The 25,710-nt window shown below is 37.4% G+C and overlaps 1 protein-coding gene across 1 annotated transcript; it reads right to left on the reverse strand.

Annotated features, from left to right (window-relative positions):
• Positions 1-312: 312 nt before the first annotated feature.
• Positions 313-13,187, reverse strand: LOC139713307 (probable ATP-dependent RNA helicase DDX49). The gene is made up of 12 exons (XM_071625052.1): positions 13,043-13,187; positions 9,656-9,779; positions 9,138-9,223; positions 8,628-8,749; positions 7,792-7,970; positions 7,155-7,295; positions 6,196-6,271; positions 4,324-4,498; positions 3,146-3,220; positions 2,499-2,587; positions 1,127-1,198; positions 313-485 (listed from the first exon to the last, which is right to left on the reverse strand). The coding sequence occupies exons 1-12, from the start codon at positions 13,185-13,187 to the stop codon at positions 360-362; spliced, it is 1,410 nt and encodes a 469-aa protein (XP_071481153.1). The 3' UTR covers positions 313-359.
• Positions 13,188-25,710: the final 12,523 nt, after the last annotated feature.

Here is a 25,710-nt window from a genome sequence, read left to right on the forward strand (position 1 = left end):
TGCCACCTGTTTTTTCTATAAGCATCGATGACCGAACTAGCATGCTTGATCTCACCAAGACAAGTTTTAATGCTGCAATTTAGCACTGTAAGTGTTGGTACACAACCCTGACCATGTGCACAGAGAAAGCAGAATTCTTGCATCTGGTTCCAATCGTGGTTCTCATGGAACACACGCTTGTGCCTTCCTGAACTAAACAGACAACATTCAGTGATCTCTTGATGTTGTTTCAAAGTTCATGTTCCATTCCCTTTGGGACAAGAGCACATCTCAGACGACAGGAACTCCACAGCTAGTCTTTCATAGCTACTGTTTATCCCTGATGCATACTATCATTGTCCTCCTCATTCTAGCTCCTGCTATCTTGCTTTCACTTTCTTCATCTTCTTCTTTCCCTTCTGTCTGTGCTCCATCATGCTCTGTTTTCCACTAGGCCTGTGCTTCTTTCTCCTCGACTCTGCAAGGCTCTCCTCTTCATCTGGGTCCTTCATTTGGTAGAGAAATAAACATGGACATATTATCACATAATGATTCATTTGATGCAGATATGTAGATTGAAACTGCTTCTCCGATACACAGACTGTTTCAGCAGCATATCCATACTTTACACACAACTGTATTTAAAAAAAAAAAAAAAAAAAGTTGTCCCTGATAACCAGAAAGCTTGCTTGAGAGTTGCCCACTCTCCACTTAGACTAATGCAAAAGTTTTAGGCAGGCATTACAGTACAAATGAAAGTAAGGTACTTCATTTTTATCATTTTGTTTTTGTTTTAATTTTTTCCTTTTTTTTTGCAAATTGACAGAGATGCTCAACATTTGAATGGATTACAATGAACAGTGACATTGGAAAGAGATACGATCAAACTGCATAATATTATGTTCATGAGCATACAAACTGATTACTGACCATATAAAGTGAATTATGAGCAAACAAACACTGTTGCCTGGGCAAATAATTGTTCATCAATTACAGAATCATGTTGTTACAAATATCACTATTTTAGTTACTTATCACATAATATTCTACTAAACAATCTAATACACAGCTCCCAATGTTAATTAACGTTTTTAAACAATTTTTCTTTCAACATGCTTTTTTCCAGCACTCTTCTCTGACATCTTACCTTTCCTTCAAGAATGAGTTGTTTTCTCTTGTGGATCGCTTTTCTCTCGCCAAAATCTAGCTCTTCCAATTTCTGCAAGGATGAAAGACGTGAACACATACATTGTGGCAAACAAATGCTATACATTGAAGTGTGTTGTGTGAATACAAACCAGGTAAAAAATCTAAGTTTTTGCAACTGGAAAGAAAAAAATATCTACACTGCGCATATCCAGAAAAAGTTTGAAAATTGTACCTGGAAGAGTCCTTAGACTACTACCGGTACCGTTATTCAATTAATATTTCAATGCCACAAATTCATATATTCATAAATTTGTCAGTGACACAGAAATATGTTGTTTCCAGTAACATATGTCCCATTGTATTTCACTTTATCCATCATTATTTATACTGATACAACATTTTCTCCATGTTACATTACCATTCAAAAACATATTCCTCAAAGAAAGACTTGCACTCCTTTATCAAACATCCCAGACATGTGAGTTGTATTCTTTGGCTAAGACTGACTTCATGCCTAATTCCATTCCAATCCTCAACAAAGTTGGTGCATTAGTGTAAATGTGCAAAGGGTGATCATTGTCAACCTCACACTCTCACGCTCAATTGCACTAAATCACAGAGAAACAATTAACTTAATTGAAACAACTGAAATTTAAATTCAGTTCAGATGGCAAAGTGAGCCTCAATGGTGTGCAAAGGGTGACTATTGTATTTGCACCAAACCACAGCGAAGCAATTGCTTTCATCGAATCCAGTGAAATTTAAATACAATCCAGGTCGCTAGGTGAACCTCACTGAATGTCCACATAATCATTGAAGCCAATATGACATACACGTACATGTAATTGACATTTGATATTCCTCAAATGTATGCAGGGCTGCCAACACTCACTACAAAAAGTCAGGGAGATTCATAGTAATAGGGGACATACATGTGTCATATATGCATCTCAATGGGAAAATAATTCCCGTGTCAGGGGCTAGGCATGAACAGAAATTGTTTTCAGGAAGCTTCCGACAGAATCATAAAGATTTGACAGCTCTGTTTGAGTCTTGTAGTCTCTGCCAACCCTAATGCTCATAAGAAAAAGGGTAATTATGTATAGAGTACCACTAGAGGGCACCTATACAGTGTAATCTCAGTTTCATATAAGGATGTCAGGTATAGCAGGATACCTAATATAAAACAAGGCAGTTTTGTAGGTTCCCTTTCTTTACTGTTCTTTTTTTTCCACTGATATAATGAGGTACCCAATATAACAAGGATATTACAGTGGTCCTACACAGCACATTTTAATGTGGTTCACCTGTACTAAGTACCAAGGAAGAATGGAACAAGCAAGCGAGGGCTACAGCCTCCCAAAACTTACCATCTCTGCTTGACTCTTGGCCAGTGCTACTTCATTCAGGATGGGCAAGACATGCTTCTCCTCTACCTTGTACTCTGTAAGCTTCGTGTCTGTATGTGGGAGGCAAATTTACACACGGAGCCACTTCATGCATACTGAAGCTTGAGCATCAATAAAGCAGGAATAAATTATATGATCATAATCCTAAACATAAAATATGATTTGAAAATGCACTGTAATGGAACAGTTCACCATATTTTACAAATAACATATTTTTCAGCATTGTAATTCATGTGTGATGAAAGATAAATGTATGCAATTTAAAACCTCTGCATAGCCCACTTCGAACACATACAATTTTAAGAAATTGGCAAAATGTTCTTCAACTGTGTAAATGCAAACATATTCTGGATCATGTGGACTAGCAAGGTTCACTAAAAGTATTTATATTTTTTGTGCAAAAATGTAATTGATCACAAAACAAACCACAGCACCAACCTGAACAGATGTATTCAGCACTTGAAACCTGTTTCTTTTCATTTTTTTTTTATTTTTAAAGTTAGTAATATGATTGTCACAAAATTTCAACACAACTTTCATAACTTAATTTTCATGAAGATTATCAAAAGACATTTCTTTTCAAGAGCAGGAGTTAACAGTGAACTTACTTATTGTCTTCTCTATGGCCTGCACCAATTTGACATCAAACTGAGTTACCATGGTGACAGACATGCCTCCACGACCTGGATAAAGGAATCACATTAAATCAAGTCATTAACCTAACACATATTTGAATGAAAGACGTGCAGCATGAACACTGTTCTAGAATCAATCCTGCTGCAGGCATTTTGCAGGAAGCTCTAACAAATGTGTGAAAAGTATGTTGCAATCAAATGATGCTATGAGTCCAATTATTCTATCAAGTATAGTGGAAAGAAAATCAGTGCAAAGGATGTTTAAAACAGCTTTCAGAGATTCTACTTGATTTGAAAACTTTCATACATCATATTGATGTATTAATATACCAAGAGAATATATCAGAAGAGTCCATTTGCTAGGAAAATGACAGCAATGACACAACTACTACCTCAAAACATTTTTTTTCTTTTTTTTTAACATCTGAGTGACAGCTATTGGACTGTTTGAGTTTAAAGTGAAAAACGAGCCAATCTTTCAAAAAGACAGCTGGCTACAATGTGTTTGAAAAACTACAGAGGCAAAGTGAAGATATGCGAAAGTTAGACATGAAGTAGAAAAATAATTTTACGAAAGGAGTGGATTTGATCATTACATCAAAGACTGAATATAAGATCATGAAGGGAAAAATTTAATAACAAAAATCCTACAAAGATAAAACTATTGATAAACAGACAAAATCAACAGCTTTAAAAGTGAACAGTACCATGACATCATCATAGAAAGTGATAAAAGCACAGGATGTAAAATAAGAAAAGAAATGTGATTCAAAAAGGTGAAAAGCAAGAACATGAATGATGAAGCTAATCAGGATGGAAACTAAATGCAAGGACAGAACAGAACTTTAAATGGCAACCAAACCAACGAGAAGAAAGTGGCTAAGATAACAGTAACATACACCCAAGAGCTTGATAGATACCAGACTCGGTAACACAAATCAACGCACAAATAAAGAAGCATACAACATCTAAAAAGGAAGCTTTAAATAGGAAGGATGTGCTAAATGTAAGAATGCAGAGAACAGGAAAGGGATAGGGAAGGTTAGAACATGTGTAGAGATGCTATGAAATGCAAAACAAATGGAACTGTTTGAAGGAGCCATTTAAAGGAACCACATGAAAACGGTCAAAAATAAGGAGAGGGTTCTGACCTGCTCTGGCTGTACGGCCAACCCTGTGGATGTAGTCCTTCGGGGACGTGGGGACATTGTGGTTGACCACCATCTGCACCATGGGGATGTCCAGGCCCCTGCTGGCCAGGTCAGTGGCCACCAAGATTCGCACGTGGTTGGATTTAAACTGGGCCAGCGACGCTATTCTTGTCCTCTGTAGAACATATTTATACAAACACAAGAACACAGTTCATACAGTATGTCCCCAAAAAATTACAATCAGATTTTTGCATTGATAACTTCCAATATGATTAAACTGTCTGAATGCTATTTCAGGGTCTAAAAATATAACATCTTACCTATATTTTGCAGAAAACCCCATTCAATTTGGTTAAGTGGTCACAGAGAAATGTGAATCGTTGTGAAGCATGTCATGGATGTGATTCTTCCAAGTTTTAATAGCACTTGGATGCTCTTGGAACTGCGTATTGATGTGTGAACACAATGGACAGAACTTGGAGGGAAGGGATTCCTGACATGCTCTACAAAAATCCTCATTTCTCTTTGACCACTGAAGCAAATCAGATGGGGTTTTCTGCAAGACATGGGTAATAAGTTATAGTTTCACACCCTGAAATTATATTTGGATTGAGTCACTATTTTTAAAGTTATCATTGCGGAGGGTCCCGTTGTAAATTTTTTTTGGGGACATACAGTATATTCTGATATCTGACTACACGTACAACATGAATGAAACTGAACTGGTTCATTCCACCCTCACACGTCAGAAATTGGCAGCAGCATGAATCATACTGTTCAGTGATGCATCTCAACCTCTCCATGCCTGCACCACACTGTGGTATTCCATTCTGTTTGATGACTCAGGGTGCGTTCGAACGCTCTAAAGCGAACCAAAGCGAACTGAACTAAAGCGTACCGTACCGAACTGTGCCAGTTTTGGAGCGTTCGAGCGCTCTGTTGAGAAAGCGTACCTCACGAGCTGTTTTTAGAAAAGGTCACGCTTGTTTACAGCAAGAATGTCATTCACCTTGCGCTTGACCTACTTACAGCTATCCCGAACAAAGAGAATGATATCTTTGCATTGTGACGTACGCGCATGATACGCACATGCTTTCCAACGAACTTTTGGTACGCTTTGGTGCGCTTTTGGAGCACATCGGGAAGTGGTCCACTTTTGGCTCGGTACAGTACGGTACGGTACACTTTAGGAGCGTTCGAGCGCTCCTCTGGGGCGGGTACGGTATGGTACAGTTCGCTTTAGGAGAGCGCTCAAACGCACCCTCATACTGGCACTGACAATAATTTCAGTGAGGTGATAAAAACAACAGACAGACCTTTAAAACAAACACATAAATAAATAAATAAAAATTTAAATAAATATAAAAATAAATATAAATAAATAAATAAAAATAAAAATGTAATTAAATAAATAAATGAAAATAAAAATGTAAATAAATAAATAAATAAAAGTTTAAATAAATTAATAAAAACAAAAATTTAAATAAATAAATAAAAGTTTAAATGAATTAATAAAAACAAAAATTTAAGTAAATAAATAAATAAAAATCTAAATAAATAAATAAATAAATAGATATTTATAAATAATAAAGTAACTGCCTTAACAGGAAATTCAGTCACCACACACATTCAAGAAGGCTGAACTTCTTAAATTGCTTGATCAAGATTTAAAAATTCATTTGGACAAGTTTCTATATAAAAACTATGATACAATGAATCTGTTGCATCATATAAGGATATGTAACTTCTTATCTACAGCAAATCATCTCTGTAAGCCCACATACAGGCAACTGGCCACTAATCAATAGCTCAGGTCATTAAACATACATGTATACATCACATTTTAAGGCAATAAGTAAACAGTATTCTTACCTGTTTGACAAGTGAATGGAGTGTGACACATGGCATACCTAGATTCCTCAGCATGATGGACAGTACATGGCAGTACCTGGAAAGCAATGAAAAATATATTACATGAATGAACATGAATAACTAATAAACAATCTATAGATAATCAACAAATAAACATGCAAACATATGCATAGACATATACATTATTATACAAATTGTATATGTACAGCTATGTACAAAAAGTACTTACACATGCACAAAACTGTCAGAAAAATTCAAAAGGGACAGATAAAACTCTCAAATATTCAATGAAAACAACTACACTTGATTCAACACGTCTGTACCATGAATCATGATCCTGAAAACTTCCCTCAATGCTCATTTTGCTTCATGATCACTCAACCCTATGAATGCATGAAGGCATTTTAGCTCAGTTTGGCATTACAGCCTCACAGCAGTGATAAACTGATCAGAGTCTTAATATACGACTTCAAAAAGCTTTAGGAAGTATTGAATGGAATCTATTTCCACATATGGCATTAAAGCAACTAAATCAGTCATACAGACAGATAACAGGAATACAAATTCTAATCGGGGAATCACAAAAAAAAACCTCACATACACACATAATAGAGGCTTGTTAATGATGATTTGTTGGATAGGTGCTCTCATTAGCAGTGTCTTTGTAGCTCTCATCAATACAGAGACAAATAGCTGACACTTCTAATTGGGACCATTAGGCACTTCAAATTGAGCAATTGGACATACCTTCATAACAAATGCGTAGGTCCATCTCTGTGCAACACAAACAAGATACAGCATGTATATAAAAAACGAACGTGTAGGTCCATCTTTGTGCAACACAACCAAGATATATAGAGAAGGGATATATTCTCGTTTTCTGACATTACTACAATCATTCCCTAGAACTACAGAGCTCATGCCTTGCTGGTGAGAGGATAGGCTATGGCAGAACTCACTTGCATGTGCTGGTGAATATGATGACGGAATGGTCCTTGTGCTTCTCCGTGAAATCGTTGACTACGTACATCAGATACGCATCTTTCACTTGTGCTGGCATCAGCACATACCTCTGATCCAGCTGCTCTACAGTAGCTTGTCTGCAAAGGGGGAAGGGGGAAGAGGTCCAAAGTGAATTCTACATGAATCATCCTCACACAAGATTACTTTATCATCTTAAAAAATACATACATAAATACATAAATAGATACATACATACATACAAGATACATACATAGATAAATAAATAAATGAATAACCAACAAAACCTTGCTACAGAGAAAAGGCTGTGTTTTGGTTTTGTAGTAATGGCAAGAGATCAGTAAAAATCTGAGAAATTTACTCAAACAGCATACAGTTTTAGGTCATTTGTATTCTAACAAAATATCTATAATGATGCCTTCTAGGCAAAGCATTCCAAAATCATTCCAATTATATACAGAAGCAAATCTAATCACAAGCTTGAAGGTTTTTGACCGACTCAAAACATATCTTACCATCCGTTACTATTGACATACAAGACAAGCATGGAAACCATGCATCGATGTCTTTGCCAAGATCAATGCCATCAAAATAACCCCAATGCAATGTACTCACGGTGCCTTGGAGTGCCAGAAGAAAGGCTTGTTCATGGACATCTTCTGCAGCTCCTTCATAGTGTCTGTGATGGTGGCACTGAAGAGCAGCGTCTGCCTCTTGGCCGGGAGAAAGTCGAAGATGACCTCAAGGTCGGGGCCAAAGTTTCCCTCCAGTAACCTATCGGCCTCATCCAGGACCTGTGTTGCACACATTTTTGATAAGACATATTACATCACCAAATTGTCTCACATACCTTGTGACACACTATGAATTGGACGTTTGTATTCTTATTGGTTGCAGAACTGAGTACTGTTTACACATGGTAAACCTTGCATATATGTGTGCATAAGCGGTATATAAGAATCGCATAAATATATCAATATATCAAAACCTGTTCACAGACAGTTTGGATATTGGGAAAATAATTGAAATAAAAATTGGTCTTTATCTTCAATTTGCACAGCATATTTTGATGCTTTCTACCAGAAAATTCAATATCATAAAAGAGATTATACAAGACTGCCAACAATGAACATAAAAAACTCAACAATATGAAAGAGACCTATAATTTTAAAATAAAAGCAGTAGCATATGAAATACTTTCAGGGTACTGAGAAAGGAGTAATGTTTATAAGACCCTGGATGCTCTTGGTTGATTACAACTAAAAAATACAAACTGTAACTAAAAAGCATCAATTCAACATCCTAAATTCATGTAAGGAAGTGATAAATGCATGAAAATGTAAGAACTCACTGATGATAAATGCTTCTAAGTATCTTTTTTTTCAAGTTTATCCAGATTGCTATAGGCTTTTTAAGACTGAAAATCAATGTTGGTCTTGATTCAATCTCACCAGAAATGTGATTGCTTGAAAGTCAAATGTGTCCGAGCTCTTGATGTGGTCAGCCAGACGCCCTGGTGTTGCTATGACAACATGAGGCTTCTTTGACAGCTCAAGACCCTGCTGCACCATGTCTAAAACCACACACACAAACACACAAGGAAAAGAATCACAATTGTATATGAGGTAGCAAGGCATGTCCTTTAAATGCTAGTTGCTCTAAATCTGCAAATAAATACAAAATTTTATAAGAAATCCTACATCCAATATGAGTAATAGACACAGCATAAAGTAAGTAGACAAACAGCGCATGATCAATTAGAACTTGTAATCAGTTTGTCTACATCCAAGTCTATTTATCATTCACTCAATCTGACTAGCCAGTACAGGAAAATTATTAAATGACTAGGCTTCTGATTTAATGATCTGAATGATAATCTATTAAAAGCAACACAAAAGAGGAAATTGCCCATCTGGTCTCTTCTCCCTCGTGTTCTGTTTGATTCCAAGGCATCAACTTACCTAGGCCACCAATTATGACGCTCACTCGGAGTCCAATGGGCTTTCCCAGTACCCGAAATTGCTCAGCTATCTGGATGGCAAGTTCCCTTGGGAATATTAACACAACACAACTTCGAATTACAAGGAAATCATAACTTAACAAGGAAGTTGCAATATCTGGACTGACATTCAACTATGATTCACTAACACATTGATATGCAACACTCTAGTGAAGGATAAACAATTTTGGTATTGTGAAAGTGTGCAACTGTCCTTCAAAATCCTGTGTTATTTTCTTTACTTTCACTTTGTTTATTTACCAATGCCATTTATTGTTCCACCACAACAAGGATCTGTCATTTATAATTTCTTGAGAAAGGTACATTGAATGCAATAAATACAGGTTTAAAACTTTTTGGGTTAGAATATGGCAAAGTCTTTTTTTAATGAAATCTTCATAAGTCTTGATTTATGACTCTTGATATGAATATCTGCCACTGGCATGCTTGCATGGGGAATGTTACTAAGTACTGTCTCACCTTGTCGGGGTTATGATTAGGGCAAACACACTGTAGGGATCCTCACTCAGTTTCTGAAGAATGGGGAGGGCAAACGCTGCTGTCTTTCCACTTCCTGTCTTGGCGCACCCAATGCAGTCACTACCTGTTGTATACATGGAGGGAGTATGAACAAAGTGATTCATAACTACTCCTGGGCCGAGGCCTGGGACATAAATGTGTCAATGGTTTTGGCCTCATTTGCTCCCTGGGGTAGTCTATAAACATTGAGACACAAGCATACAAAATCAACACCAAAACACAGACAAGTATCAGTCACTGACTTGTTGTTTACAGAAGACTATCGGTAGAAGAAAGTTGATTGCCTTACAAAAGGTGATGGATCTCATTTTGACTTTGTGCATACATTCTGCTGATTACCCAATAGGCCTACCATTGCCATTACTGGTATTTATAGAGGTATTTTTGGACTATGACAAGCGGGAGTACATTCCCTGTCCATGTCTAGAAGGAGTTAATACACAGGCAGATAGCAAATGAATAACAAATGCAAATATTCTCTGAAAGTTTATATAGTTGGGTTCTTACTTGGATGGGCAAGATCCTGAAGGGGACCTAGAAGGCCTACTCATTTTCATACCCTGAATTACCATAAATTAATTCATGATAGATAAAAATGAACCAATGGAACTCAAGGACTCGGAGTGGCAGCATGAATCACACTTACAGTCACAGTCTCTGACTCTGCGCTCATCAGACAACAGTTTGTTGGACTTTGGTTCAATTGCAAGGCCAAGCAAGGACAATTAGGAGCTAATGTACTTTTGTATCCATGTAGATATTTCAAATTCTACTGAACCAAAGTGCATCAAAATGAAATCTCAGGATATACTTTTTAGCTTATTTCCCATCACTCATATAAATTTGAACCAAATCGAATCGCTCACCAGGAAGCATTTATATGGACGTTGACTTTCACATCGTCACTCAAAACAACTGAACAAACGAACTTCAATGTAAAGAAATGCGGTGTTCTGTCGATCACCCGCAAACGCTCCCCAAGCATCTTCAATTACAGACTACACAACGATGTAATACCAAGGCCCACTGAGTACAAATACTTAGGAGTTGCGGTGACACCAGATCTGAGATGGAATACGCACCGTCTGATTATCAGACACAAAGCAAGTCATACTCTGGGTCTCATCCGACGAACACTGTCACCATGCTCTATCTATGGAGGTCAAGACCAGAGCTTATGCTGCATTAGTGTACCCACAAGTGGAATACGCAGCCGAAGCATGGAACCCACACACTGTTACAGCCATAAATTCACTTGAACTAGTCCAGAAAGCAGCGGCCCAGTTCGTGCATGGGGACTATAGTAAAACAACATCTTCCTCGGCCCTAGTTTCTGCCCTAGAATGGCACAACCTTCACAACCATCGACTTCTCGCGCAGTGTGTCTTATTCCATAAAATTCATCATCAACTGGTTTGCATCCCATACCCACAAATCATCACACCTGCAACTTATATTGGAAGACATGACCACCAACTCAAGTACACAGTACCCAAAGCAACCATTGATTCCTACAAGTTTTCACTATTCCCAAGAGCAACAAGACTGTGGAACAGCCAGCCAGCCCAGGCGCAGCTGTTCAACTCACCAACCCAACAGAATTCAGAGAGGCTGCAATCCGACATATCAACACAATGCAGCCTTCTTCTGGTTCCAATGTTCTGTAAGGAGCCAACCTTATTTTTACTTGCACAGGTTCAACCACTATTATTGTAAATATGTGGATTACGATTATATGGCACCGTTCTGCACCCTTGTTGACACACAGCAGGGATTGTTCATCCCGGTATAGCTTCAACAGAGCTGCAGTTTGGGATTATTTCAACAAGTAACTCACTCTTTGCGAGTAATTGCGGCCTACGATGCCTGCACAATCTGAAACTGAAGTTAGCAGTCTAATATTATGTGACAACTCTTTGACTTTGAAGTAAATTTAACCGGAGGGGAAAAAAAAAAAATTTACAAAATGACTAGAGTAACTGCGGCAGTATGCGGCCGTGCAGCTGTTCGCGGCAGGTACAACATACACGGTAATATACCGCTAAACACAGCACTGCACTGTTACATGCACACTACACATATACTAACACACTAGCAATCAACAAAAACCAACCGATAAAATGGGCACCATCTCTGACGAAAGTGAAATTTTCTCACCTAAATGACAACATATCGCATCCAAAATGAAATTTTCGGTACTTCTTAACATAACAGTTAAGAAACAATGGTCCAAGAAACTGGGTTTTTTGTCGTTTTCTCGATGTTCATGGATTTTGAAAACATATCCTCACGTAAAATAGAACTTTCGCGAGCCGATGTGGGCCGCCATTTTTTTCGGAAAGTGGATGTTACCATCGAAAAAAAATGAGAAAAACACGAGAAAGACATCAACAACACCGCCAGAATTGCGATCTTGTTTGCGGCCAATGCATGTGCGCCCGCTATTTTCACGTGCTTTCGCAATGGGAATTGGCGCTTACGCAATGTTCGCGAGACATGTGAAGGCGTTCAGCTAAAGATCGCGGAGCACGCGCGTGTTGCATAGGGATTGCACATCGTGCCGCAAGCAGAAATACGACGTCGCATATCGCCCTTATCGGCGAAAATTGTGCCGGGTTTTGCCCTGGTAAATCATGAAAACTGCGTTGGTCAATGGTAAATTTCTTTTATGAAAACAATTGCGTTAATGAATTATCTTATCTATGATATATGAAATGGTTGAAAATAATTTGCCTGATTTGTTTACAAGTTGGAAAACCCTTAGCAATGCTTAAACTGCTGCAAACGGGATATTTTACTCTAGTGGCACCGCGCCGTGCATGTGCGGCAAGTTGAATTGAAGTTGGATAAGAAATGCAATTCCTAGATCGCACAAGACCACACAAATACAGACAGAAAACAAACGACAGGTACTGTACACGCAGCATAGACACAAATGTAAATTTATTTCTCAATACTATAGGCATCCGTGACTTCTTCAACTTACCAGAATCACAAGCACTGCACATTCATCATACTCATAAGGTCAATAACGGCTTCCAATAATTTAAGTATCATGCTACGGATTATAATGTGCTCCTAGTCCTAGCACATGCCTTACACTTATAACTTTTACACAAACAAATCATGTAGGCCTAACAAACGTACTGGAACAAACGTACTTGAACAAACGTACTTGAACAAACGTAGATCTCGATCTTAGGGCATTATAATTAGGCGTCTATATATAAAATGTAATACTGCGCTGTCGTCTCACAACCCCGAGAACAATCGTGTGGGACTACACAAATAGCACATGTCCCCATTTAATACCACTCTAGAAACTACCTTTTAATATTGGAGGGATGCAGTTATGCTGAATAGGAGTAGGTCGCTTTATTCCCACAGCCTGACATTGCTTTGAAAGCCATTCATGCAGACCCAGCTTGGAAAACGACGAAACTTTCCCGGTTTCTAACTCGAAATCAGCCATCTTCACGTCCAAGCCCGTCGCCGTGTTACATCTTCATGCGTACCGGTATTGCGCAACCAATGGAAGTAGACAACATACAATCCATTCATCGAATCACGCAAACTCCGACAAATATCAGCTGCGCATATAGAAAGTGAGACCATACAAAATAATATAGAGATTATACTAAGTAGACTGAAATACTTCAGTGTATCTCTTACGGGTGAGGATGCACCTTCCTTTACATACTAATTATGTACTGAGGAAATATCATATTGAAATAGTAAATCATTTCCTTAAATCAATTTTATTTGGTGCTGCTAGGGCCCAGTTAATTGAAGAATTTGTGTTTTGTGTTTCTTCCTCTTCTTTGCCCTTTCAAAATTTTTTAAAAAGTGTTAAATGTGCGGCTTGTAACACATATTCTTTTATCTTTTCTACTCCACGACATTCAAAATTTTGTCATGCCTTGTTATTTACATTCGTTATGTTCAGTTCCGATAGTCTTTTTGTCTCCTTTCTCCCTTCTTGTTTTACTTATAAATTGTGCATTTTTCGTAAACAGTGTATTTGCAAATATTGTAAATATATTAAACTATGGTTTTTCATAAAAAAGGTAAAAATTACCGTGTTGTCATGTTTCCAATGTCCGTCGCGGGGGATGCCATTGAAATAGTTGAAACAAAAAAGAAAAAGAAAAAAAGACTAAAAGGTTGTTGGGACGGAAGGCAACGTCAACGGAAAATCATTTTTAAAAATAAGGCAAGCATTACGTATACTGTGTGTCAGTGTTTGTAATGTTTGTTTTACATTGTAATGTTTTACAATGTATGTGTTACTACAAGAAACTATGTAGATCCCTAATACATATATAATATTATATATATATTTATATATATACTATATAATATGTATATATATATATAGTATATATATAATATATATTATAACATATTATAATATAATATATATATACATGTATATATATATATAATATATATATATATATATATAATATCATATATATATATATATATATAATTACATAAAAACAAACTGGTAATGTATTTTGGCCAATAAAGAATAAGTTTATTTGATTCAATTTTGCGGCATCCCGCACCTTCTTCAGAGAGTCTTGACATCGAGTCTTATAATAAACATACTTTATTGACCAAAATGCATTACCAGGTTGATTTTTTTTTTTAATTTCTTTGTGGAGCCAATACGCGAAATCTCATCATGTTTATATATGATATATATACATGTATCTCACAAATGATAGTTTAGATGAATAAATAAAGATATAAATAATAAAAACAACTAACAAATGAATAAATAAATGAATAAATATTGATCATCTCGTTTTTTGTGTGAAAGGGCACCTTCAATGGTTCATAAAAGACTCTGTTCTGCCCACAAAGTGAGCCATGCTATATATAGCCTTCATTTTGCCTGGGGTTTTTTTTCTCTCTCTCTCTCGTCTTTCTCTCTCTCTTTCCTCTCTCATCTTCTTCTTCTCCTTCTCTTTCTTGTCCTCTTTTCTCTTTCTCCTTTTGGGAAGAAATTTTTCCTTCTCTTTCTCATTCTTGTCATGTTTTTTCTTGTTATCTCATTTCTGGCATCTTCCCCTGTGATTTTTCCCTGCCTTTCCTGCTCTCTCCAATAAATCTTGCCTATAATATTTCCCTCTATACAAGACTTCTTCTCCTTTTTTTTTTGCCAATAACTTTCATCCATGTCTACACTCCTTCTTCTTATCATTATTATTACTACATATTTCATTCATTCAATATATTTCATTCTTTGCATCCTGAGGCTGCATTGCACATGATTTCACAAAGTATGATGCACATAGATATTGTAACAATTGGTAAAAACACATTTTTAAACATAATATACATATCTTATAGTGATAGCAAAAAAAAAAAGAATCGATATTGCCCATTCAACTTTTCCAGTGTAGACGGGAAAAGAAATTTAAAATGATAACTCCATGGCATCGTTTCATGAAAATTGTCGGTCCTGACAAGTTGTCAGTCTCTGACAATTACCATAGTATACACTGTAAGAGTTAGTGACCAGAGCTTCTCAGCTCCAATCAAAACCAAGGATTTCACTGAAATTGTAGAGACTGACAACTTGTCAGGGCTGACAACTTCCATGAAACGGTGCCAATATTACTGATTTGATAAATATAAAAACCGCAAAATGTAAGGAACACTATATAATTTCCATGAAAACCAATAATATGGTTGTCATTCGATGAATTATAGCGCTTCAGATAAGGGAAAAATTTACTGTGCATTCCCTCCTTTCTTTTCTTACACCATTACGATGAGTATAAGGTATTCATTATGTTGCCTAGTATTTGATCTGAATAAAGTAGACAGTCGCAATATGATTATTACCCGAAAGGCTGACAACGTGTTCCCACAGCTCAGACATGCGGACCCTCCTTTTATGATGATAGGACATTGAGTACCTCACAAGCTGAATTCTGTAGAGTTTTAACGTCGGCCATTTAAGTATAGAAAAATAAGCATGGTACACAAAGAAAATAATTATTTTTGGACAAGTCACAAAAAAGAGCCAACAACAAACTGTTGCGATTTGAATGACTTTAATGTACTATACCCTCTGAATATAAAAAATTAGTCAACATGTCAATGACTGATCAAATCAATCATATTGAATTATTTTCAAATATGTTATAGGTTTTAGTTAAAAGAAGTGTGCAAGTTTGTATAAAGGAAAAAGCAAGGATGCGTGTAATCATGAAACGAGATGCTATGTTGTCCCGGTTAGATTATTGCAATTGTCTTCTAACCGAAATTCCTCGGGCATGCACAATATTATAAAGGAGGTTGCAAAGGTTATAGAATTTGGCTGCTACATGGCATTATCTTCGAGGTGGAACGTCATCACAATCCCTCACAAGGAGAGGGTTAAAAAAATTGTATTATTTACGATACTGATGGCTAAAACCTTTCACAACCTACAGCAAGATGACTCAACAATATTGATTGACCCTAGTTGTATGGAGTATATATAAATCAAATAGGTCTATACCGAAGTGGTGATGTCTTGGTCTTTTGCCCTGTACCTTGCAGGTTGGAACTGGTCCCCATGCAGGTGCGCGCGCGTATCTAGTAAACACCCAGGCCAGATGAGGTTGTTTGGAACCATGCAGTTTCCATGACGATGACTGGCGATGACATCACGCTTTGGTACTCAAGGAAAAGTAAGGAATCGACACTGTACGTTCTAATCTACGTTCAGGTCCAGGTTCAGGTATATACCAACTCCTTTCGTCTTTCCTGTCTCCGAACTCATTAAAGCTGGGGATCGTCAGGTCCCTACTTTCCTGTATAACAGCAACTTAACAAACTCTCCACTTTCATCAAATCGACAAGCTCCGTATAGGCTACACACACCTTTAAGGAAATTGTATGTTGAAAACTTATCTTTTTCCTCAATTGTAACGACTCGGTATATTCTATTTGTCTTTGAACATGTGTTTTTGATGAGCACTGTGATACACTTTATAGCTATTATGTATAGGCCTACGCGTACATATAATAATAATGATGATCATAATGATAAGTGTTTCTGTCACTTTTTTTCTGTCATATGAATTCGAAAAGTATAAGAAGACAAAGAAGAAAAGAAGAAGTAAAAGGACTCAAGAAACAAGAAAGGGTACAAAAGACGTGTCCTTACTCCTTATACAAACTGATGTTTACGTCAATGAGATATGCTTTGTAAGAACTTCCCTATATACACTAGAATGTGGTTCGCTCTATTGTTTGATTTGCCGTTGCTTCTTTTAACCATTTTATAATTTTCTTTACCTTCTATTTCTAAGGTATATCAGCACAATATCTTATCATTTTCACCATCTATATTACAATGTATGCCGCAAACGAATCACCAAGTCCCATTTAAAGTCCACTTGTAATGAAAAAAAAAATAGAAATTTGATTTTTTTTTTAAATTGAAAGAACGTGAGCCGACATATTATTTTGCATAACGTCAATTGGCTATATAATGAATATAAATTATGTCTATGTCTAATCTTGATTCACGGAAATGTGTTTTTTTTTTCAGCAATCGAGTGGTGTCCGATTGGAACAGCCTTTCTCAAAGAGTAATCGATTCTACCTCCATTGATAATTATGTTTAAAGTATAAGGCTGGATGATCACTGGTGAACCGACCGCTTTATAGTCTTCCTTGATCAAAACGTCCTAAACGTCCTACCCCCCCCCCCCACTCCTCGCATGCATGTCATGCAGTATTGAGAGTGATAACTCATAATCCTGAAGAAATGACCGATGATTACAATGAGGTTCTACCTCTCCTCCTATATACCCAGATGATGATGATGATGATGATGATGACGACGACGATGATAATGATAATGATGATATATGATGATGATAATGATGTGCAATTTTTAGAGGTGAGAAAATAATTGATGGCTGACTTAATTCACGTTGCTGTCATTTTGCTACCTGCATGCAGGCACTTCTTAAAATCTTGTCAATCACTGTAGTACCTTCGTATTTTTGATCACATACACCATAATTCTTCACTTTCTTATATAGGTTAACTATCTTGTGTATGACTTACTGGGGTGAGGGTGTGTGCTCGTGTGTGTGTGTGGGGGGGGGGGGGGAGGGAAAGCTGTTGGTTGCTAAATTCTTAACCCAAATCGTTTTGTTTTGTTATTGTTTTGTGCCCAACAAGAGAGTGATAAGTTTCACTTCGACACATGCTCAGCTAAAAGTTGCAGTAGTGAGGCCGCGACCAACATCGCCGTTCCGTGAAAATATGTGAAATTTGTAAATTTCATGACTTTCTTATTATTTCTGTCTCATTTTGATGAATTAACTTCTTTTATTCGGACCAACACATGCAACACGGAAAATTACCAAATGGTATTTACAATATTTTGGCACTTTTACCTTATGCTCCTTAGAGTTCGTTCGGTGTTTGATTCGAAATAGGGTCACCCGACTCAACAATGCAATAAACTTTTACCCCAAGCATTTCTTGAACCCTCGGTAGGCGTGGAAGTACAGCAACTGCAGTTTTACAGTATTTTGATTATTTATCATTTTGATAAAGACTTAATGGCTGGTGATTGGTTGTTTATGATTTAATTTATTAGCGACGGAGTCGAACTTTCACTTGATAAGATGGTTGATGGTGCAACTTTACACCTGTACAGTGTTTCCTTTTAGGAAAAAAAGAAAGAAAGAAAAAGAATAGCGCCAGCTTTACAAACGGTCATTATTTTTTCCGATACCAAAATGCCTGGCATGCATGCATTCATAATGATCACGAGCTGAGATCACTGGCTGCATTGAAGTGTACGTACAATACTGTGTACTGCAAAGCACCTGCTACTTACAAGCCTTGCAGATGAGCGCGCTTCTCATCGCATCGCATCTAGCTCTTTACAAGCTCGCCGATCCCAGGTACGGGTGCGCGTTCCGTACGTACGTGCATGTTGATCTATTGCTCCTTCTACAGGGTAATTCAGCGCCCCGAACAAAACCAAGCCTGTACCTGACGCAGTTAATCTACTCTAAACTCTACTTGAATTATGACTTCAGAATCTGCAAAACAAAAGATGGAGAACTGGAGAGAAAAGATCGAAAAGGCTCTGTACGAGAAAAATGCCGTCACGGATGTGTTAGCCATGCTCGAGGAAAAGACAGGGGTGAAGAGGACGTACTATGTCGCAGGTATACTACTCAATACTGTATTGAAGGCCTAGCTAGATAACATAATAACGTGTGTACATGGATATAAACGGCCGCGGCTGGCGTGTGTGGTTTCAATGGATGAAAGAAGTACAAATGGGCGTGGGATGAATGGCGCAGAAGGCCTGTTTAATTGATGGACAAGCGCTAATATTTCACCCGAAATACGGTTTTGTGAAATATTTTTTGACGTAATATTTATGACTTATAAGCTTATGCAGTGCCAGTCAGTGCATGGTGCAATAGCTAGAGACCTTACAACACAATTATATAAAATAGCCATATGATTTTGATTTCATGCCAGGCATGGCATGGTTATTGGTCAAGACACATCATGTGGCATTCAACTTTTTTCGCGCACTGCACGGAAGTGCGGCACTAGTGTAATTTTGCACCAGTTTATCAAATGATCTCCAAACATGCACAAACTCATTCTTTTATTTAACATCCAACAGCCTCAAATATTTGCATCTGAGCTGAGTGAGAATTAAGTCCAGTAGAAAGGAATTTCCATCGTTTTGACTTTTTTACACCTGTCAGAATATGTCGATCGCCGCTCTAGTTTGCAATGCGATAACTGCGTTGCGCAGGAGCAGACAGCGCAGCATGGTGTACAAAACATGCTCACGGCAGCGAGCGCAGTGATCGATCTGAATGTAGCTATCTCATAGCGATCAGAGCAAGTTCTTCTGTGGTATCTTTAGAATGATAATACTTTTCTGCCTTTCTCTCAGCTTGTACTGAGTCGTGGTTGCGATTGATTGAGGATTGGGGTTGTTTGTGTTGTGTGTGTGTGTGTGTTTGTGAATGAATGAAAGAAGATTGTGAAAAATGTGGTTATAAGACAAGGGTGGAAGAAAAAAGCCTAAGGCTAGGAAAAGGGAGAAAAGAAAATGAAAGAAAAGTTATTTTAAAAAAAAGAACTGGAAGAAAATGAAACAAAATTTACAAAAAAAGATTTACACTAAAAGATAATGGAAGGAAAGAAAGAAGAGAAACTTGCATTATAAAGGAAAGCATGGGAGAAATTGATATGTTTGAAAAGAAAAGAGAAAAGCAAAGAGAAAAATGTAGACTCAAAACATACCAAAAGCACTAGGTAGAATAATAGAATGAAAGATGAATCAAAACTGGATGAAAGCAAAGATGAATAGGAAGGAAAGAAAGAATTATATATGTTGAAAAGGAAATAAAAGGATTCATTAGAACGACACATAAGAAAAAGATATTTTATTTGGAGAGGATAGAAAGGAAAGACCTTTGTAGTTGGAGGGAAAAACAACCCATGAAGGAAACATTGAATAATTAGGCAGAAAGTATTTAAATACAAAATTGAGAAAGTTAGACAAGAGGAAAACCACAAGAAATGATTGATAGGAAGGAAAGGGAATTTTAGGTGTAGATTCTACCTGAAAATGAAAGAAGAAAAGATAGAAAAGAAAGAGAGAGATGTACATGTAAGTGGCAGTGCTCACACACTCGCGCATGCACTCAACCGCTTTGAAGCTATACAACCGCTAACGCAAGACTTGGCCAAGGAAAAGAGAAAAGCAAATTTTAGCTTTTCAATGACACCATAGGAAAAGCCGCTCTGTTGCTACATTCAGACCAAATGATCGACCCTTGGTGCATAAAATGTGGTGAACGTATTCGTACTGTGCTTGTGTACAAAGCAGCATTTCAAGCGATTGTGATTTTCCAACGATTTTCCGACACTTGTATTTAGTGTTAAAGCTTAACTTTTATTCGACCTTGGAGACTCAGATGCAAGTATTTTAGTAGGTTACTGAATAAGAAGGGTGAGTTTGTGCATGTTTGGAGTGATATACCACTCTCCTGATATCGCGTTGTAAGTTTGTCTATCATTAATCATTCATCGTGTGTGAATATCCCAAGAAATCGCACAGTGTGAGGTGGCCGTTAGACTGCCGTTATCGCGTTGAAATTTAATTGTCTATCATTCATCATGTATTCGATCTAACATTGAACTGCAGTTTCTATTATTTTGTTATTCATTAAAACTCACTATTTTACAAGTGCACTTGTATTGTTGTACATGTACAGTACTGTAAGTGCTGTGGACCTAACCTAGAACCTTTACCCCTAGGCCAGGGCCCAGGGGCACTGCCACTAATATACGTTCGCATCAGTGTAGGTGTCGCGAATTCCGTAACACCTAATTGCACCAAAATCCCCCCAAAATTCGCATTTCCAATCACTCCCATAGACACTGAATTTGAACCAAATCGACTGTCAGAAAGTACTGTATACGCCATATATTTCGCGAGTCCAAATTTTCGCGACTTGAGACTTCCCGACGATTTCGCGAGTGGTTAAATTCGCGATCGTGGAGTCCTGTTCTGAACGGAGAAATGTGTACGCGTACGTCACATTCGTATGAGGATCAGAGTTAATATTTTCGCATGTTTTAAATTTCGCGAATAGCAGCTGACTCGCAAAATTCGCGAAAATAAAAACCTCGCGAAATATTCGGCGTATACAGTATTGATGTTGACGTCATCTGGCACTAATGTAAAAAGGACCCACATAAAGGTTTGACCTCCTGTGCAAAAATTTGACGGCATGCAAAAGCATCTACATGTAGCTGATAGTTGAATCTGGGACGGCATTATGGTCGAATTATGGCAGCTTGCTTGACTTAAGCCTTTTGAGGAGGAAGGCTTTTTCGCTGTATGGTGTTGAGTGATTTGGGGCAAACGAAGCGAGCTCAGCTGAGTTGGACAGTGCGAGGGCTTTTTGAGATCTGATTCGCATCCTTATGTTAGCCCTTTGAATGACTGATTTTTTTCCCCCCTGAATTGGAGGGCAAAAATTGACCAGTTTGCGTGTCTGTCTGCCTTTTAGCGCTGCCGTGGCTATGACTATTACTTAGTAGCTTATTTCTAATCACTCGCCTAAATTGGTCATCGTGAAGCATCATGATGCTCAAAACAACTTGCTTTTCGAAAGCAATCACAGCGGATGCTGCTTACACAATCTGAAACCGAAATCTGATACAGAATTCAGCTGTCTGATATTATACGACAAATCTTTCAAGCTGAATAAAGTTTGTTGAGAAGTGCATTTCCTGGAGTGCACATGACCACAGACAGACACACAGTCACACACAAACACACAACCAACTTCTTTCAACTTGCCACAATTGTTGTACATATTGATTTTGGTTACAGCTTGTTATTCCGAAGGTTCGTTATTCCGAAGGCTCTTTATTCCTAAGATTCATTTTTCCGAAGGTTCATTGTTCCGAATTTCATTTTCGGATTAACCAATCTTCGGAGTAATGAACCTTCGGAATAACGCTACAAATTTTCGGATTAACGAACTCTTTTTCATTTTCAGATTAACGAACCTCTAGGTATAGGGAATTTGCATGTTTCGGATTAACGGACCTTCGGAATAGCGAACCTTCGGAATAACAAACAGCACCCTTGATTTTCACCTTCAGCGTCTCGTCCCGATTATTACAGTTACCTGAAAGATACGTCACCTACTATTAGATGGCTAACTTCAGTTTCAGATTGGGCAGCATTGAATGTTGAATTAGCAGCTTGTGAAGAGCGAGTTGTTTTGAGCGTCAGCATGAAAGTTGACGTTGGTATTGACGCTTTCTGACAACCAATTTGGCTCAAATTCAGGTGATTGATTAGAAATAAGCTATTAAAGGCATACTGTATAGCCTGTGAATCTGGTGCACTTGGTGCAGGGGATTTTGAGATTTAATCTACATCGATATGAAAGTACATTTGAGCCCATTGATTTTCATGTTGCTCAAAACAACTTGTACTGTATGTCCCCCCAAAAAATTAAAACGAGACCCTCCGCAATGATATCTTTAAAAATAGTGAATCAATCTAAATACAAATTCAGGGTATGAAACTATAAAACTCATTGCCCACATCTTACAGAAAACCCCATTCGATTTGCTTCAGTGGTCAAAGAGAAATGAGTAATTTTGTAGAGGATGTCAGGAATCTCTTCCCTCCAAGTTTTGTCTATTGTATACACACACAAGAGAATCGAAGTGCTAAACTTGGAAGAATCAGACTCATGACATGCTTTACAACAATCCACATTTCTCTGTGACCGCTTAACCAAATTGAATGGGGTTTTCTGCAAAATAGAACTAAGATGTTAAAGGGACTGTACAGTACTGGTTGAGGTAAGGGATTCATGTTTTTAACATTTCTAAGTGAGATAATGAGAAACCTCTTATGAAATATGAAAGAGCATGTAATTTTAAGGAGGATTCAACGTTTATTTGATGAAAATTGGTTTTGAAATGGCTGAGATATCCAAAAAAGTGATGATAATAAAAGGCGACAGGCCACAACTTTATTAGGATCTCTTTGTTTCACCTTGTTTTTGGATATCTCAGCCATTTCAAAACCGATTTTCATCAAATAAACTTTTGATACCATTTAGAATTGCATGCTCTTTGACATCTCATAGTGTGGTTTCTGAATATCTCGCAAAACGTTAAAAGCTAAATCCTCACCTCGACCAGAACTGTACACACCCTTTAAATTTTAAGACCTTGAAGTAGCATTTAGACAGTTTTATCATATTGGGTGTTATCAATGTGAAAATCTGTAATTTTTGGGGGGACATACTGTACTTCGTGAACCATCACGGTGTATGCTGCTTGCACAATCTTGCGACTGAAGTTAGCAAATATTATGTGACCTATCTATCAATGGGTGTCTGGAATGTTCTTGTAATTTATAAAATTCCATGAACAGTGGAATATGAGCTATTTTATGTGAAAAGAGAATTAGTTTTAAATTTCATGGTGAAATGAAGTTTCTATCTTGAGATAATTACCTTTCAAATCACAGCAATATTACAACTTCTTTTTTTTTTTTTTGCCGAGTGTGATTGAAACAGTGTCAAAATCATGTTTGCAAATAGCGCTGTGAAGAGCTGCATGAGCACGTGGATCCTCAGCGAGTGGTTAATGAGCATACAGTCATTAGAAAATATTATGCTTAACACAAGTACCTTTACCAGCACAGAAGCCCCTCCCCATACTGTGTGTGCTGTGTGTGTGCATATGTTTGTGTGCTTGCTCTAAAACTTACTTACCGGTAAACCTTCCATTTTTTTTTTTTTAACACTTGCAGTGAGTGCCATGCCGATGCCTTGTTCACACACACGCACAACTAGCTGCATGCAGCCACATTTTCAGCTTTGTGCCAAGAATGCCACGTGATGGCAATGTGTGTCAAATTTTACACATATGCATTAGCCCCTATGTGTAGATGTGACCATGGATTCTTATATGCAAAGCCATGCCCAAAACATTCGCTGTTGAAAAAAAAAGTGATTGTAAGGGGTATTTTCAAGATATTATCCCCACCCGAATACATGGGGTTCATGAGAAACTAGCCATACCATCGGATTCAGCATATCCGAAACTACATGTACTTGCATGCCACAGACTGGTTCATCTACTGAAGCAGACACTGAGATGTAATGAGGATAAGTGTGATCCATCAACATTTATACCAGTTTATTGTCAATACACCAACTCTCTAAAAGAATATGAAGACAAACTACTTCTTCATATGATACCAAATTTGTTAGCATTTGTTGTTGGCGTGCTATGGGGAAAATGCGATCAATGCAAAATACTTACAGCTCCGTAAACAATTAAGAATTTCCTATGACTTTGATGGAGTTTGGGTTTGCAGAATTTGAGATTTCGATATGGGTGCAAAAGTGCATTAGCGCCCACCTGCTAGTAGGCCTAGATTGCTAGATAAAACTAGATTCTACATCTGTGTTACAAATTACAGTAGACTCTACATGATAAGGTCTCTACTCTAGGTAAAGATCATTAGAGTAAATGACTGGGTATATGTATACACGGCCTAGTTATGTTTCCACATGAAGTTGTTGAGATTTGCTTTACTCTAATTAGACCTATACCTAGACATAAATTTATAGTTCACTTAGCCTAGTTAAATCTTGAGGGTAGAGTTCATTATTTACCCCCCCCCCCCCCCTCCCCCCATTGATTTTCCAATACCATTACCAGTCTACACTACCCTACTCTACTCTTGTTAGCTTATGCACGGATGCAAGCAGACATGCATGCACATTTGGCAAGTGGTGGGGACATGTCCATTAATTTTAGCAGGGGTACATTGAACTCTTGCCAATACTGGTTTTAGGCCATAAAATTTTATATTACCATGATGCATCATGTTTCCATGTGATTCCAGAATTGTGTAAACAGGTTTTATTGGCATATTTTTATTTATTTATTTATTTATTATTATTATTATTATTATTTTATTTTATTTTATTTTATTTTATTTTTTTTTTGGGGGGGGGGGGGGGAGATGCTCTCGAGCTTAGACAAATGTGCCCTACAGATTGTGTCAAGGTCAATACCCATTTTGTGTTTCAGTGTGTAAACTAAAAAGTTACCTGTACGGGATAAAGTTGGCAATATGCTGGTACGCTGTACCCTCTGAAACAGCTTATACACCTGTACAGAATACAAGTAGAGAGTATACATGTAAGTACAGTAAAGTTTCAATAAGTGTGTCCCCCTGAAGAATTCTGTCTAATATCAGGTATTGCCTGTATTTGAGATGATGGGTCACTAGTGTCTTTCTATCAAGGACTTGAATGGGTTACAAGGGGCTTTAGATATCTGACAAACAGTTTCAGTTTCTCTTACTATGAGTCAACAACATAGTTTACTCTAAAAAAGAAGAAGAAGAAAACAAAACAAAAAACAAACCA

Source organism: Diadema antillarum, unplaced genomic scaffold (assembly GCF_040938485.1).
Source record: "Diadema antillarum isolate AM-2024a unplaced genomic scaffold, OU_Dant_1.0 seq00001947_RagTag, whole genome shotgun sequence".
Taxonomy (NCBI): domain Eukaryota; kingdom Metazoa; phylum Echinodermata; class Echinoidea; order Diadematoida; family Diadematidae; genus Diadema; species Diadema antillarum.

What these genes read in the sequence shown, in the direction of transcription:
- LOC139713307 (XM_071625052.1), bottom strand. Translation starts at nt 13,187, where the DNA reads ATGGCTGATTTCGAGTTAGAAACCGGGAAAGTTTCGTCGTTTTCCAAG. An exon ending in TGGCCGTACAGCCAGAGCAG is followed by an intron (nt 3,221 to 4,323) that starts GTCAGAACCCTC and finishes TCCTTTATCCAG; the next exon opens with GTCGTGGAGGCATGTCTGTC. An exon ending in GGCCATAGAGAAGACAATAA is followed by an intron (nt 2,588 to 3,145) that starts GTAAGTTCACTG and finishes TCCCACATACAG; the next exon opens with ACACGAAGCTTACAGAGTAC.